The sequence below is a fragment of the Loxodonta africana genome, chromosome 2 (genome assembly GCF_030014295.1).
Source record: "Loxodonta africana isolate mLoxAfr1 chromosome 2, mLoxAfr1.hap2, whole genome shotgun sequence".
Taxonomy (NCBI): domain Eukaryota; kingdom Metazoa; phylum Chordata; class Mammalia; order Proboscidea; family Elephantidae; genus Loxodonta; species Loxodonta africana.
The window spans coordinates 101,214,827-101,233,182 of NC_087343.1; the positions used below are offsets into that span (position 1 = coordinate 101,214,827).

Sequence of the window (18,356 nt, forward strand, 5' to 3'; positions counted from 1 at the left end):
AATGTTACTAAGCATTTGCCTGACTGCTATTGTTACTCCTACTCATGGGGCACCCACAAGTCAATTTCTAGAAGTCAGTGAGTCATGACCAGGAAAATCATGATTACCTACTCTTCCCCATTTGGATTAATATGAAGTCTCATACATTGATATTAACAAGATTGTTAGTTATTATAATACCAACCAGTAAGTACACTGTATTTTAATAGTTAGAAGTAACAAAAGCTCTGGTGGCACAGTGGTTAAGTGCTCAGCAGCTAGCCGAAAGGTCAGCGGCTTGAACCCACCAGTGGCACTGCCGGAGAAAAGACCTAGCAATTTTTCCCATAAACATTTTTCCCATTGCTGTTGAGTTGATTCTGACTCATAGCAACTCTATAGGGCAGAGGAGAGCTGCCCTATGTGGTTTCCATGGAGCAGCTGGTGGATTCGAACTTTTGGTTAGCAGCCTGAGTTCTTAACCACTGTGCCACTAGGGCTCCCGCGTAAAGATTACAGCCTAGGAAACCCTATGGGGACAGTTATACTCTGTTCTATAGGTTCGCTATGAGTTGGAATCTACTCGACTTTACACAACAATAACAATAAATAAATGCTTACTACTGCTAAGCTTGATGCTAAACGCTTTATGGATGTTAACTCATTTAATTTTCGAAACAACTGTTACAAGCCTGGTACCATCACTGAAACTGAGGCTATGAGAGACTCCATAACTTGCATAATTCACCTACAGAGTATTTGCACTTGTCCGTCTGATTCCAAAGCCTGAGCTCTTTATCACTATCATGTACTGGCAAAAGTAACCATATTTCACGTGGTTTCAGGCAGAAAGCTGTGCTCGTATTTGCTAGTATGCATGAATACATTTTAAAAGAATGGGGACATTGTGTGGGGGTGCTGTAGAAAAAGACTGACTTTGTAATCCAGAACATCTGAACTGAATTCCTTTATCAATATCATGCAATTCTATACCTGAAGACTAATATGAAGACAGGAGAATATTTAAATCTATCAGGGACCCTTAAAAATCTTGGCAACACCACAAATCACTCGGCTCTTGGTGACAAACCTAGGAGAAGGCTGACATTTTCATACAGAAACAGCTGGGTGTGTTTATAGCTTGAGTGTGATATGCCCCAGTTGCCCTCTGGGATTCTTAAATTACTAGATGAAAAATGTGTACCTTTTTGACAATAGGTACACAGAAAGCAATAAAAAGCCTTTTATATCCATTAATTCCTTCTTAATATAATCTCCATGCCCAATCCGTTTATAAAATGCTCCAAGCTATCCACTAGATACCTGTTTGTGCACTGAAACTAAATTCTCCTGGGCTTGACTACCATCCTTTTAATCAGAAACTTGAAGATGGTGACTAAACAAGTGTAATGTTGCAGTGTATCAGCTGGGCTCAAATTTTACTAAGACAAGGAACTTCTAAAAACCCAGTTTTCAATGGAATACTTATCTTTTTTTATAGTTAAACTAAGTTCCCATGAAATTAGCTAAATGACCATGGCTGCCCATCTGACAACATTTTGTTATTGTGGTTGTTTATAGGTAAATTTCTTATTGTGAATGTATTTGATGAAATTCAGTGGAAGAAAAACATCGCCTTACCATTCAGTGCTCAATTTCCTTGCTTTCAACAATTGGCGTTCAATCCAGTTGGGCTTTTGCTGCTCAATGCTCTGTATGACCTTCCGGGTCACTTGATTAGGGTTACTTGTCTGCTCTCTCATGATGCTTTCTAAACACACACAGATTAAACTGAGTTTCTCTTTACACCATCTGTCAAGGGAGGCACCTGTTAAAAGTTCCACAGTGTTTCCATCCTCAAATATCCGACATATAATTACAATCAAGTTCCAGACAAGCAGGCCAGCTTTCTTCAATTCAACAAAGTTTTTTGACATTTTTCTCTCAGACAGAAAAAAGAAGTATTTAATTGGGGGAGGCAAACATGCAATCACTGTAGGTAACTTGCTGATTACAATAGATACCGCCTGAGCAGCAAGCCTTGTGAAGCCTGGGGAAGAAAAGAAAGAAAAGGTATGATTAATATTAGCATTTGCGTTCTATCGCTGGGTTGTTTTGAGTATTGTGTGGGGACGTCTAATTTTTTGTGGAGAAAATTGTCAAGAAGAGCAAGTGCTTGACGTCTTCTGACAGAACTCTACTAGAGTCCCCTGCAGCACTGCCTGACATTCCCTAAATCCAAGTCTAAGCAATGCCAAGACTTTTTCTTTTTTCTCCGACAAGTGAAGATTAGAACATTCCGAATTACTATTAATATTTTTATCCATTAAAACAGCAGCTTTGAAGGGCCCAAATGTTCTCCTAGATGACAAATGTTGGCTCTTCGCAGCCTTTGATACTTCTGACCCCCTCAAGCCTCTCTCCTCTTCCCTTGGAATCCATGAGAGAGAATCACCACTACTCTCCTCAGGGACTGGTTCCTTCTTTACTTTTAGTTCTTAGTCCAAATGTCACTTCTTCAGAGAGTTTTCCTGGCCATCTCATTGAAAGCAGTCCTTTCACACCATTCCTATCCTAGCCTCCCACTAACTCCACTGCCAATAAGTCGATTCCATCTCATAGTGACCCCATAAGGCAGGGTAGAACTGCACCATAGGGTTTCCAAGGCTGTAATCTTTTTTTTTTTTTAAATAATTTTTATTGTGCTTTAAGTGAAAGCTTACAAATCAAGTCAGTCTTTCACACAAAAACCCATAGACATCTTGCTACACACTCCCAATTACTCTCCCCCTAATGAGATAGCCTGCTCTCTCCCTCCACTCTCTCTTTTCGTGTCCATTTTCCCAGCTTCTAACCCCCTCCACCCTCTCATCTCCCCTCCAGGCAGGAGATGCCAACATAGTCTCAAGTGTCCACCTGATCCAAGAACCAAGGTTGTAATCTTTATGGTAGCAGACTGCCACATCTGTCTCCCTTGAACACCTGGTGAGTTCAAACTGGCCACTTTTCAGTTAGCAGCTGAGTGCTTAACTACTGTGCCACAGCTGATCTCTATTATGGAATCCTATTTTGTTGCCTTTATTATAGTACTTAGCATGATCTAATGATTTTCTCCTTTATTTGTTCATTATCTGTCACCCTCCATTAGAATTTAAGATCCATAAGGGCACTGCTGTATCTCCAACACTCAGTATCTGACATATAATAGTTGTTCAGTAAATACTTGTTCAATAAACTGGCTCATGTTTACCTCCATTGGTCCTCTTGGCTTCTTTGTGATGCATGCTGGTTCCACTTTTCACTAATGCTTTTTGTTCTCCTTACTTGGTACTATTTCTATGATAGATTTACTAATTCTCCCTTTCTAGGGTTTAACCTCAACACTATTGACATTTTAGGGTACACAATTCTTTGTTGGAAGTGAGGAGCTGTCCTCTGCATTGTAGGATATTTAATATCGTCCCTGGCCTCCACCCACTAGATATCAATAGCTTCCCTCAGTTGTGGCAACCAAAAATGTCTCCAGACATTGCAAAATGTTCCACGGAGGGCAAAAATGCCCTTTGTTGAGAACCACTCTTTTAAATGACTCCAGAATCCTTAGTCCAGGTCTCTGTTAGGCACTCCCACTTTTCTGTCCTACTCACCATTAACTCAGTATAACTAAAACTAAATTCATTGTCTTCCTCCAAACTGGCTTGGCCCTCCTGATTTTCCCTTCCTTCTTGCTTTTCTCCCTCCCTTCTTCCATCTTTTTCGCTTCCTTCCTTTCTTCACCTCTCTTGCTCCCTCCCTTTCTTTTTTCCTTACCCTTCCTTCCTCCCTTCCTATCCCTCATAACACAGCAACTACCAGCACTGATAAATCTTCCCACCCCTTCATCTCTGACACCCTTTCCTATTCCCTGGGACCATGGTTATAGAACTAGTTCAAGTCCTTGCTCATAGCAGTACTTATACTGCTGTAGCAGTACTCTTGTAACTCATCCTCCTAACCCAGGCTATGGATTAGCCAAATTCATATACTATGACTTTTATTATCCAATTGTTCTGCTACAGTTGTTTGAGCTGCTTTCCACTGTTAATGAGATTCGTCTGTGTACCCTTACCCTCAAAACACCCCATAGTCAACCTTAGCCTGTTTCTGTGAACCTTCTCTTTGAGTCTTTCAACATGCTTTATCCTCTTTACTTTTAGACTTCTGAATATCTCGTTACTCCCATGTCAAATGCCTTACTTAGGCTTCTGAATATCTCATTACTCCCTCGTTGAATGCCCTATCTCTTCATAGTCCACACAAACTCTTCAACTCTTAGTTCAAAGTCCCTTCCCCTCTTCTGAATTTATTTGAATATATTATCCATAGTACTATTTTGGCAATTAATTCCATTCTGTGCCATGCTGTGTCATCTTTTGTATTATTATCTATTATTGTTATATCGTTATTTATGACTTCATGAGTTGTCTCTACAACTAGACTAAAAGCTCATTAAGAGCATGGAAAAAAAAAAAAGTCTTAGCTCTTGGAGTATCCCACAAAGCCAGACACAGTGTTTTGATATAATATATACATAATTGAATTTGAACATTGAAACTGAGTGAGGAGCCAAAGGAGATAGCTTTGAGGTCTTCAATAAAACATTCTTTACTGCTTTGACTCAACAAAAATAATAATAAAACAATGCGAAAAAATTTCAAGATATTTGTAACATTTAACACAGTCCCTTAACTCTAAGAAACTGCAAAGCTCTTGGAAAACACATGTCTAGTCTAGTGACGCCTCAGAAATTAATAGCAACATAAGAATCATTTTAAAGATTAACTGGAACAGTCTTCATAATTTTATATAAATTGGATCCAACACAAATTTGAATGATCTTATGAGACCGTTGTATTAAATAAGATAATGAATGTGAAAGCACCTAGTTTAGTACCATGCAAAAATAGTTCTTTGATAAATGTTTTCTTTTTATTCAAACGAACATGTGTGATATAGATAAAGCAAATTAAGAAGCTCTCTTGTGACCTCTCTTCTCTGTGTTCTTAAGTTATTTTAGATGATTTATGGTTCTTTATGTTTCATATTCCTTATTCTACTGTCAGGTACTTGACATAAAAGATTACATCTTGTATTCCTTTCTATCCTAAAGAGGGCTTAACCACAGGTCTTGAGTAAACAATTGACAATCTAAGTAGATATAAGATAGAGATGATCAATTCTCTTCAAACCTGTGCTTCTGATATTTTATAAAATCTGAGGACACCAGGTAAAAAAATCCCCAATTACTACATATTTTGGATACTGAATTACCAATTAAAGCCTAAGGCAAATTCCAGTCAGGACCTTTAGGCTGATGACACAGTAATAAATCCATCCTACTAATGGCAGGGGCTCTGAAGTCTATGGTGATGTTTATAACACACCGGGGAGAGATCCTTTAAGAATGTCACACACTCATTTTTCTGTCTTTATTTAAATAAATTGACTCTGTTTAAGCCAAAAGTGATTATAATATGCCATATTTTAAGATTCATTCCCAGTTTCAAAGATGATAAAGTGAGAATAAAAATGTATGTCTTAGAATAGACATACTATAATACATGTACTAAAACAACAAAATCAAACCCATTGCTGTCGAGTTGATTCCGACTCCTGGCGACCCTATAGGACTGAGTAGAACTGCCCCATAGGGTTTCCAAGGCTGTAATCTTTAGGGAAGCAGATTGCCACATCTTTCTCCTGTAGAGCGGCTGGTGGGTTCAAACCCCTAACCTTTTGGTTAGCAGCCAAGCATTTAATCATTGTGCCACTATGGCTCCTCCATACATGTACTGCTGTACTAATACATTTTTGCATTATAAAATATGTAAAAAGGACATTTACAAAGAATGAGATAAAGACAAAATGATGTTTTAAAATTAATTTTTAGTTTATTTTAGTATTAGTGATAAAAATATCAAAATTGTTTAGTGAGGATAATTTGATTCAGTATGCTATATTACTTTATTGCTTTTAAGATCTGGGCTTAACACTTTATGATACAGGATTAAAAGACAAGGTTCTAAGCTAAAAAAAAACCCAAGCTTAAGCTTAGTGCATTTTAATTATTGGTTTTAATGGCTGGCATAGGTAAAATATCAGTTAACAAGATACACAAAGCCACACAGAACAAGTATATTTATCATTAGCTGTGTTACTAAATCATGGCACTTGTTTTTCAGACTCAACCTCCAACTATGCAAGGCTGTTGTTGAAATTTGAGTAGTAAATGTCCATCTTTCATGAGGTCAATTGGCTCTTGCAAATAAATTGAAAAATATTGCATTTTTATATTTCTAAGAAAAAGGTCCAAGAATCAATGAAACTCCTTATTTTGAATATTTCAAATTATGTTAAAAATTCTATTTACAAGTTCTTAAGTGTGCAGATATGATATTTTTACAGCTAACACTGGTTTTTATAAAACTAATATTTCTGTTTTTATAAAACAAATTACCTTGATGGTTTCTAACACTTTGTGTATTTCTGCCATCAATTTCTTTCTTAAAATTTGCATGTGAACAATACTATGAATACATTTTCTTTGCAGCCCTACCTCTATTACCTCTCTCCAGAATCTACTGTTTCAGTTAAATCAATTACTTCAACAATTTCCCCATAAAGCATTCTTTTTATTAAAAAAGTAATTTACTGTTTGAGAAAATATCTTCTGTGGTATATTTTCATTTAATTGCTGTACAAAAACAAAACAAAACAACTAGCTCTTTTTGTATTTGCTCTTTGTAACACAATGGAGCAAATACCTAAGCTGAACTATGTTATAAACATCTGAACTTTCATCCAACTGTATGGTAAATCTCCTCCACAGCATAATTTATTTTAATATTTATTTATTTAATCTTCAATGTTTTCTTCATAACAGTGTTTACTTTTACTGACAAAGAAATAAAGAATACAATTTAGTTTATCACCAAAGTGTTTTCCATTTATTATTTCTGCCATTTTCACTGTGGCAGGAAGGACAAATGTTACCTTATGGTAGTGGCTATTTGTCTCTCCCTAAGTGAGAGTTCTTTAAAAAGGGCCTCTAAACATTTATTATTGTTTAGACAAATTTTGTAAAGTACTCAATTAAATATAATTTGACTTAACACGTTGCTGAAAAACATTACAAAGGTTTGTCTTCATATTCTGGATATTTAATTTTGAAATTTCTTGCTAATCAAGAATACTTCAAATTTAGCTTTAGCTAATATCTAAAGGCCCATGCATATGTCAATTTCTCATACTGTGGTGCTTTGCCTGTTGCTGTGGTGCTGGAAGATATGCCATTGGTATTTCAAATACCAGCAGGGTCATCCATGGCAGACAGGTTTCAGCTGAGCTTCCAGGCTAAGACTAGGAAAAAAGACCTGGTGGTCTACTTCTGAAAAATTTAAGCCAGTGAAAGTCTTATGAACGGCAGTGGAACATTGTCTGATACAGTGCCAGAAGATGAGCCCCTCAGGTTGGAAGGCACTCAAAATACGACTGGGGAGGAGCTGCCTCCTCAAAGTAGAGTTGACCTTAATGATATGGATGGAGTCTAGCTTTCAGGACCTTCATTTGCTGATGTGTCACAAGTCAAAATGAGAATAGCTGCAAACATCCATTAATAATCAGAACATAGAATGTATGAAGTATGAATCTAAGAAAACTGGAAGTTGTCAAAAATGAAACGGAGCTTATAAAGATTGATATCCTAGGCATTAGTGAGCTGAAAGGGACTGGTATTGGCTATTTTGAATCAGACAATCATATGGTCTACTATACTGGGAATGATGACTTGAAGAGGAATGGGGTGTTGCATTCATTGTTAAAAAGAACATTTCAAGAACTATCCTGAAGGTTAAGGCTGTCATTGATAGCATAATATCCATACACATATGAGGAAGACCAGCCAATACAGGTACTCGCCAAATTTATACGCCAACCACTGAGGCCAAAGATGCAGAAACTGAAGGTTTTTACCAACTTCTATAGCCTAAAACTGATCAAACATGCAATCTAGATGCATTGATAATTACTGGTGAATGGAATGTGAAAGTTGGAAACAAAGAAGAAAGATCAGTATTTGGAAAATATGGAATTGGTGACAGAAATGACACCAGAGATCACATGATAGAATTTTGCAAGACCAACGGCTTGCTCATTGCAAATACCTGTTTGAACAACACAAACGGTGACTATACACATGGACCTTGCCAAATGGAATACACAGGAATCAAATCAGCTACGTCTGTGGAAAGAGACAATGGAAAAACTCCACATCAATCAGAACAAGACCATGGGCCAACTGCAGAACAGACCATCAATTGCTCATATGCAAGTTCAAGCTGAAGCTCAAGAAAATCAGAACAAGTCCAAGAGAGCCAAAGTACGACCCTTAGTATATCCCACCTGAATTTAGAGACCATCTCAAGAATATATTTGATACACTTAACACTAACGAACAAAGACCAGATGAGCTGTGGAATGACATCAAGGACATCATACATGAAAAAAGCAAGAGGTCATTAAAAAGCCAGGAAAGAAAGAACAGACCAAAATGGATATCAGAAGAAACTCTGAAACTTGCTCTTGAATGTAGAGTAGCTAAAGCAAAAGAAAGAAATGAAGTAAAAGAGCTGAACAGAAGATTTCAAAGGGTGGCTCAAAAAGACAAAGTATGATAATGACACATGAACAGACCTGAAGAAAACATAAATGGAGGAACACTCTTGGCATTTCTCATGTTGAAAGAACTGAAAAAAAAAAAAAAAAATTCAAATCTCAAGTTGCTATCTCTTAGGATTCTATGGGCAAAATATTGAACGACACAGGAAGCATCAAAAGAAGATGGAAGGAATACACAGAGTCACGGTACCAAAAAGAACTGGTCAACGTTCAACCATTCCAGGAGGAAGTATATGGTCAAGAATTGATGGTACTAAAGTAAGAAGTCCAAGCTGCACTGAAGACACTGGCACAACAAGGCCCTAGGAACTGACAGAATACCAATTGAGATGTTTCAATGAACAGATGCACTGCTGGAGGTACTCACTCTTCTATGCCAAGAAATTTGGAAGACATTTACTTGGCCAACGAACTGGAAGAGATCAATATTTGTGCCTATTCCAAAGAAAGGTGATCCAACATAATGCAGAAATTATCAAACAATATCATTAATTTCACACAAGCAAAATTTTGTTGAAGATCATTCAAAGGCAGTTACAGCAGTACATTGACAGGGAACTGCCTGAAATTCAAGCTGGATTCAGAAGAGGACAAGGAAGGAGGGATATCATTGCTAATGTCAGATCGATCCTGGCTGAAAGCAGCGAACACCAGAAAGATGTTTACCTTTGTTTTACTGACTATGCAAAGGCATTCGACTGTGTGGATCATAACAAATTTTGGATAACATTGCAAAGAATGAGAATTCCAGAACACTTTACTGTGCTTATGAGGAGTCTGTACATAGATCAAGAGGTAGCCCTTTGAACTGGGGATACTGCATGGTTCAAAGTCAGGAAAGATGTGCATCGGGGTTGTATCCTTTCACCATACTTACTCAATCTGTATGCTGAGCAAATAATCCACAAATTTGGACTATATGAACAAGAATAAAGAGCATCAGAATTGGAAGAAGACTCATTAACAACCTATATTATGCAGGTGACACAACCTTGCTTGCTGAAAGTGAAAAGGACTTGAAGCACAATGAAGATCAAAGACCACAGTCTTCAGTATGTATTACACCTCAACATAAAGAAAACAAAAGTTCTCACAACTGGACCAATAAGCAATTTCATGATAAACAGAGAAAATATTGATATTGTTGAGGATTTCATTTTACTTGGATCCATAATCAGTGCCCATGGAAGCAGTGGTCAAGAAATCAAACAATGCATTGCACTGAGTAAATCTGGTGCAAAAGGCCATTTAAAGTGTTAAAATCAAAGTTCAGCTTAAGGACTAAGTTGTGCCTGACCCAAGTCACAGTGGTGTCAATTGCCTCATATGCATGCAAAAGCTGGACAATGAATAAGGAAGACTAAAGAAGAATTGATGTCTTTGAATTATGGTGTTGGCGAAGGATACTGAATGTACCATGGACTGCCAGAAAAACGAACAAATCTGTCTCAAAAGAAGTACAGCCAGAGTGCTCCTTAGAAGCAAGGATGACAAGATTTCATCTCCCATATTTTGGACATGTTACCAGAAGGGACCAGTGCCTGGATAAGGACATCATTCTTGGTAAAGCAGAGTGTCAGCAAAAAAGAGGAAACCCTCAGTGAGATGGATTGACACAGTGTCTGCAACAATGAGCTCAAGCATAACAATGATTATGAGGAGGGAGCAGGACCGGGCACCATTTCATCCTGTTGTACATAGGTGGCTATGAGTTGAAATTGACTCGTTGGGACCTAATAACAACAAATATCTAAAGGAGCCCTCATGGCACAGTGGTTAAGGCATTTGGCTGCTAACTGAAAAGTTGTCGATTCAAACCCATCAGCCACTCTGATGGAGAAGATTTACAGTCTTGGAAACCCTATGGGGCAGTTCTACTCTGTCCTGTTTCGTCGCTATAAGTCAGAATTGACTCGAAGGCCGTGGGATAATACCTAAAGGCAAAAAACTCACTTAGGAGAAGAGTCACTGTTAATGATAATGTATGGGAAGCCATATTTCAAATGGTTTTCCCATACCTTTCTTTCTTTCTTTTTTTTTGGTCCAAATCTGTTAGATCATCATTGTTTTACCTCTTAATATGACTAAGGAAGAGCTCATACCAAGAAAGAAAATAAATGTGAGTTTCTTTACTTGGTCACTTTTTTTCTTAGCGTGCCCCATATTTGGTTTAGCCTGCAGTTGTTAAGGTCAAGGACAATTTAAATTTTATACAATATGATTAACAGTAATGGAGTGAGGTTACCACTGCTGCCCCACCCCAACATTGTGGAGCCTTGCTCTTCCCTTGAGCTTCCTCACCTATTGTCCCCAGCACAAGACTGGCTCACTTGCAGGCCAAGGGAGGTTATAGTGACAATCTCCACATAAAATTTTAGTAAACTTTAATTTCTTTCCTTCTTCTTACACACTAAAGAATTGTCTTGTACATCCCCTGAAATGTTTGCATGCATTTGAACACAATTATACTAGACTTCAAGCACCAAAAGGAGATATGTACAGTATATCCCCTGCCTCAACACATTGCCTGATATGTAGTAAATGCTCACTCTGTAAAAAATCGATTCAATGAATAAAGAAATGAATAATGACTTAATGTTCAGCTGTCTTGTATATTGTAGTGTACTGGAGCCCTGGGGGTGTAGTTGTTACGAGCTTGGCTGCTAACCAAAAGTTCGGCAGTTCAAACCCATCGGCCATTCCTTGGAAACCCTATGCAGAAGCCCTACTCTGTCCTATAGGGTCACTATGAGTCTAAAGTGACTCAATAGCAGTGGGTTATATTGCAGTGAAGAAGAAAAGATTGAGAGGTGCTAGTCTAAAAGTCCCTGATGCATTTTCGAGGGTGTGAATGAAGATGGACGGCCTTCTTCTATTGTTATCACCACCAGAAACAGAAAATGTGGTATTGAGTAACTTTTTTCCACCATATTCTTTTATATATTCACGTGGTCTGGAACTCTTTGTGGCTGTCTGTATGTTATCCTTCTACCCTGAGTGATAATTTGATAAAAGCTATTATACAATAAGGAAACCCTAACAACTGGCATCTAGAAAGTGAGCACTTTTTAGAACAAGAGAAGAATCTCTTTGAAATGCTATAGAGGAATTCCAAAAGGCTTGCAAAAACAAAAGTATTCACAAACAGATGGATTTGAAGGCCACAAGTAAAATTACCTCGCCCCCTCCTGCCCAAAAAAAACAAACCCATTGCTGTCGAGATTGATTCCAACTCATAGCAACTCTATAGGACAGAGTAGAACAGCCCCATAGGGTTTCCAAGGAAAGGCTGGTGGATTCAACCTACTATCTTTTCATTTAGCAGCCAAGTTCTTAACCACTGTGCCACCAGGGCTGCACAAGTAAAACAGTGCTACTCATATCACATGATATGTTAATTATAGATCATGCCTCTTGAATTGTTCAAGATGTATGAAATATCCAAAAACTAGGATGAAGGAGAAATGGCAAAACTCCTAGACAGGGAGGAACTTAACTAATGAAAAGCTGACATTTTCCACTTTCAATTAAATGGGTTTACTAGATTCAAAGGCAGTTTAATAGGGCTTGGACAGAACTAACGCATTACTATGAAGGGTCACAGAAAGATAATTGATTTGGGTTTGTAATATAAGGTCGCTGGATAAGAGCCACATTATTAGGATCTCCAAGAAGAAGAATGAAAGGCTAGTCTCTTCAACTGACTTTAGGAGGTTCAGCTGGAGTATTTTAGTGTTGAAAAACTTCCTTAGAGATAGTGAAAAAAAAAAAAAAATCCTTCTTCAAAGACGAATATAAAAGGGAAAATTTTTATCTTAAAATTCCTAAAGAATATTCATGAATACAAATGCATAATATGTATTCAAAGGAGTCTTGGGAAAGTAGAAACATCTAGGTAGGAAGAAACCATTTAAGAAGAAACTTAATAAAATAAATGAATAGTATGTGTAACTGATGGTTCTTAAATACACTTGGTAGGTGTACCGCCCAAAATAAGAACAATGTACTGAATTCAGAACCATAGGTAGTGGGGGAAAAAAATACCCTGTCAGAAAAATAGATGTAGTTACTAAATGGGGTGCTATTTTTGACCTAAAAGCTGCACATGTAGGTGTGTTAACAAGGAGGAAAAGAAGTAATAATTGGTGGTTGCAGGGGAAAAACTTAAAGGAAAGAATAATTAAACTGAATATCAGAGCAATCTTCTCAAGAGCACGAATTTTAGATTACCCAATAGATTTAAAAGGAAATTTGTCAAAATCATGTGACTAATCCGTGAATACTAACATGAACACAGAATATCAAAGAAAATTCTGAACTGGTGGTTAGATACAGAAGATGGCCATTTGAGTCATTTTCATGTCCAGTTTCCTCGATGTAGTGGCTCACAGTAAAGAAAATGAAGGGTTCCAAATATACTTGGTGAAAGAAGATTAATATAGTGTCCCATTCTTACATGTTTTTTAGAGTTTTACTTGATCGCATACCTTAGGAAATTGCTTATTCTGGGGGTGTTTTCTTAAAGAAAAGCAATTAAGGAACCTTACCTTTGCTTGATTCTCTCCTTTTGGTTTCTTCTGGAATATAATTCCATTCATCTGGAATGTTCTTAAGCAAACATTCAGGAACACTGTGCTTGTTTATGTTTGTCTCCCGGTTTCTCCCAGAGCTCATCACAGATATTATCTGCTTTACGGTGTCCTTGATGGCATCCGTCAGTGCCAGTCTCAGGCACCGCATGACCTCTATCTCGGACTCCATGCATGTGGAGGCTTTAAAATCAGAAGGCATATTATGGTTAGCAGAATCTGGCAAGCAATTGTGCTTTATTCGACTGGTAATTCAGTTTCACAATTATTTAGTGTAAAGTTATAGGAATGTAGAACTGCTTTTAACCTAGAAATCACATTACTGATAAACAGCTCATACGTATTTGAAAAAATGTTTCTTCTTGATTCTCCAAGAACTGACAAAGTGACAGTGAAAAACAGTATTTGCTGGTAGTTTTGGGTTCTGCTGGTAGGAATATAAATTGTATGACTGTCTTAGCAACTTGGCAATAATATCAAAAGCTTTAAAATTTTACTTACATGACCCACTTATTCCTTCTCTGGAGCCCTGGTGGCACAGTGGTTAAGAGCTCGACTACTAGCCAAAAGGCCGACAGTTTGAATCCACCAACCATCCCTTGGAAATCCTATGGGGTAATTCTACCCTGTCCTATAGGGTTGCTGTAAGTCAGAATTGACTCAGTGGCAACAGTTTTTTAAAACTTTTTTGGGTATTCCCTCTCTAGGACTTCATTCTAAGGAGTTAATTACAATTATGCGAAATATATAAAGAAAAATTGGAAATAATATAAATGCCCAATAATCGGTTGTTGTAATTAGCTATATTACTTAGTTTCAAAAAAGAGATTAGAAAAGTGTATGATAGCATAATATTTTTATTAAAATATGTATCTGTACACACATATATTAAAGTAGTCTACAATTTAACGGTGATTATCAATGAATAACGGGATTGCAGGTGACTTTTCTCTTTTCTTCCTCTAACATCTTTTCTTTGTTCTTTCCTTCATTCCTTCCTGCCTTTCTTCCTTTCTTCCTGCCTTATTTCTGATAGTATGTATTACCCACAATGAATCTGTATTACTTATGTGATAAATGGAATAAAAGTGTTTTTTGTTTGCTTGCTTGCTATTTAATATGATTAGAAAGTCCTGGGACTATCACTCCAATCAAAACAAACAAAAGAAACCTGTGTGCTTTTCCTCAAATTTCCAGGTGATATTTCTTAAATTACTAATTCTACTGTTAAAACCAACATAGGGAAGGATATCTTGATAATGTCAAACATTAAGAGTTTAATTGTTTAACATAGCACCATCATCAGGCAAGCTACTACTCTATTTGGGAATAGTGGAGGATGTAGCTGTCTGTCTCTTTAACGATGCTTCAAGACCTGAATTCATTGAATGGCATAAAGAAGCCTTCTTCCTGTATCAGTAATTAGTATTTGTTTGGTTGAACTCTTTGGAGCTATGATTAAATATGCATCAGATATCTGAAAATTCTACTATGGATTAAAAATATATTCCAATATATATTCGATATTGGAAAATTCTAGGAAGACAGAAATTCGTCTATTTACTATTGTTAAAGGGTATGCTTATTCCATATAAAATAATGTCAAGGTACTGAAAATGATAGAGAAAATGATAATCCTACCTCAAAGAATTATTTAAAGATCAAATAAATTAACTTATGCAGATTATCTGGAACAGCACCTTGTATACAAACTCATTGCCATTGAGTCTATTCTGACTCATGGCAACCCTATAGGACAGAGTAGAACTACCCCACAGTTACCAAGGAGCGGCTGGTGGATTCAAACTGCCGACCTTTTGGATAGGAGCCCTATCATTTACCCACTGCACCTGGTACATGATAAGCACTATGTCAGTATTAGCTATTATAATTATTACCTATAAGAGTTTTATGGAGAAATTACAACATTAGAGTGTAGGCTAGCCAGTGTTCACTCAATTCAGGGTTCTGAAGCATCTTGAGCATTCGATGCTATAGAAAGTGTTAAACAATGTCCACAGATGCCTACAGCAGGGATAAGATACAGATAAAGAAGGAAGAAAAGCAGAAATGAGAAGAAGAGGAAATAGAGAAAAGAAAGTAAGTGAAGGTACATATGGTCAAGTAACACAGTGTCAGTATATTACCAACAGTCTCTTTGGTGGCCAAATATTAGAGTAGACCCTTAGACTTCTGAGACATATAGCTTAGAAAGAATACAGCATTTGCCCCAAAGTCCAGCTGCTGTAAGCCCAAAATATTAATTCTTGATTATCTTCAGAAAGGAGAAAAGCAAAATAAGGATTATCCAAAATGACAATAATTTTTGTTTATGATTTTTTTAGTCACATATAATTTATTTCAATCTTGCATATTAAATTAATTGAAACAAAAACAAAAAAAAACATAAAATACAGGCTGAAGCATATAATTTAAAGAATCCATGGGTCACTATCTAATTATCTTTCTAATATTTCAAATCAGCATTAAAAATATAGAAACTCCATTTAATCCAGGAAGGGCTTCAGCGTCCTCATCTATAAAATGTGAAAGAAGAGGCAAGAAGGGCGGATGAAGATATTTATGGTCTTTCTTAATTTTGACTTTCCATGACACTGTTTAAGATTCCTAAGAAGAAAAGAACAAATATTTCACAGCTAGTATTTTTTAGTATATACTAAATCAATAAGAGCTGTGACTCTGCTACTTTCTGTGACAGCATAGTAATCAGGAGCCTTTAGAAAGAAGCTGAATAATTGTTCTAAGCCAAGAATGACTTTCAGGTCTCTGGCAGTAATTCTAAGAATGATATAAACCAAGTGAATATACAGTTTATGTGTGTGTGCATCTTGGTTAAAATACAGATAATTATTTCTCAATTTTTGTCCTGCAGTGGTCTTTTAAAACTTGGTAATAAGAGATGTGGCAGGACCTATAAAAAAGAACTTCATTACTTTTATTTTAAAATTTTCTATAATAAAAGAATCAGAACAAAAGAAATTTAGTGAGAGTTTTTCAGACTAGCTTTAAGAAAATGTTATATGTAATAAAGAATAACCTCACTTGGCTTTATAAAAGCAATAGAAATTTACACCTGAATGAGTTCCTAAAGAAAAAGCTTTGGTTTAAATTATTCTATTAACATATTGACTAACTAGGAGCCACAGGAAATAAGGTTTCTGATAATTTGTAAGTAACTAGGGGGTCAAAATTTTCCAAAAATACATTAGCATGCTTTCCTGCCTTAGAAAATTAAAGTTTCTTTGGTGCTTCAAAACTTTAGATGATATGGGAACGGGGAAACCGGGGTGGAGAAGGGGAGAGTGCTGATACATTGTGGGGCTGGCAACCAATGTCACAAAACAATTTGTGTATTAATTGTTGAATGAGAAGCTAATTTGCTCTGTAAACACACCTAAAGCACACACACACACACACACACACACACACAAACTTTAGATGATAGAAATAAAAAAATTAAAGCTGGACAAGGTCTAATCTAGTTTTCTCTTTTTCCAGATAAGGAAACTGTGAGGCGAAATAGCTTCTCATGTGATTGAACCAGACAGTAATTAGCAAGGCGAGGACAAATTTCTCTTGTTGACCAGTTCAATCAGTGAGAAATCTAGGGTGGACTCAGTGCTGCTGAGTTAATTCTGACTCATGGTGACCCCATGTGTGCCAGAGTAGAACTGTGGTCCATAGAGTTTTCAGTGGCCAGTTTTTTGGAATTAGAACGCCAGGCCTTTCTTCCGAGATGCCTCTAAGTAGGTTCAAACCTCCAGTCTTTTGGTTAGCAGCAAAGCATGTTAACTGTCTGCACCCCCCAGGACTCCCATTCAAAAAAAAAAAAAATACTCAAACCCAATGCCGTCAAGTTGATTCTGACTCAGAGTGACCCTACAGGACAGAGTAGAACTGCCTCTAACTCATAGTGACCCTATAGGACAGAATAGAACTGCCCCAAGGGATTTCCAAGGAGTAGCTGGTAGATTCAAACTGCTGACCTTTGGCTAGCAGCCAAGCTCTTAACCAGTGCGTCACCAGGGCTCCCATGGGTGTCTTAAAACAACAACACAAACCTGTTGCCATTGAGTGGATTCTGACTATAATCTCCATGTACCCCACCTCCAGATGCTCCTAATAAACACATGATCTAAGTAAAAACAGGGTGTCAAGTTTCCTTTCTACCTTTCGTGTCATGTTTAAATCCTCCTCTATAAAAATGCTGGTGATAACCACTGAAGTCAATCCTCCTGCTGCAGCTGCTCTACAAACCCCTGGAATTGAAGGAAACTTTACATAGAGACACAACTGCCCATTATGGCTGTGGTAATATTTGCGTTTCCAGGTCTCCAATATCACTGGCTTTAGATTCAAGCTGCTTAAAATTCCAGAATTAGAAAGATGTTAAGTTTAATGAAGGTGCCCTCCTTGGGCATGCTTTAAAAATAGGCAAATATGGAGAAGTGCTTCTGAATGGTAATGAAGGGTGTTTGAAAATCTTCTCCATAAAAACAAAGAGTGGCAATAATTGTGAAAATAAACTTTTTTAGAACTCTGGATATTAACCAAAGGCTTACAAAAATCGAGGAGCATTTTTTCAAGAAAAACAGCAAAGTCTCAAATTTTGTGGCATTTTAATATGCCATATTTTCATCCCCTTCTCCCCAGTTCTGTAGTAGTCTTGAAAACCAGCAGTCTTGGAAGCTCAGTAGCTATGAAAGCCAGCCGCCTAGCAGTCATTGATGGAGACAGCACAGGTTCTGACCTACCCCAAAAGCCCATCCCTAGAGTACTGTATCTATTTGACCTTTCTGGCAGATACCTGGGAAAGCATAATTGACAGGGTTTATTTTTATCTCATCTGATTCAGAGCTCACTCACTGGGAAAAGCCCTATGCTCAGGGTGTTCGTCGAAAAAAAAATATTGGCAATTTGTTAACTTTGTGGCTGCCTGGGATAGGGATACCTGTTGGGGCAAACAAGAGTATGTCTAAAAAGTTAGGAAAATGTAGGGAATGAAATGTCCATAGGGATGAGGTGCTTCTAAGTGCTAATACATTCCTGGGG

General features: G+C 37.2%; 1 protein-coding gene across 2 annotated transcripts in view; it reads right to left on the minus strand.

Moving 5' to 3' along the window:
* Positions 1-18,356, minus strand: part of KIAA0825 (KIAA0825 ortholog) — a 446,146-nt gene that overhangs the window by 228,108 nt on the left and 199,682 nt on the right. For both annotated transcript variants that reach the window (XM_064274127.1, XM_023547725.2), the window contains exons 16-17: positions 13,242-13,466; positions 1,621-2,029 (exon numbers count right to left, since the gene is read on the minus strand). In XM_064274127.1, the coding sequence (XP_064130197.1) occupies positions 1,621-2,029; positions 13,242-13,466 (634 nt within the window). The remainder of the gene's footprint in view (positions 1-1,620; positions 2,030-13,241; positions 13,467-18,356) is intronic.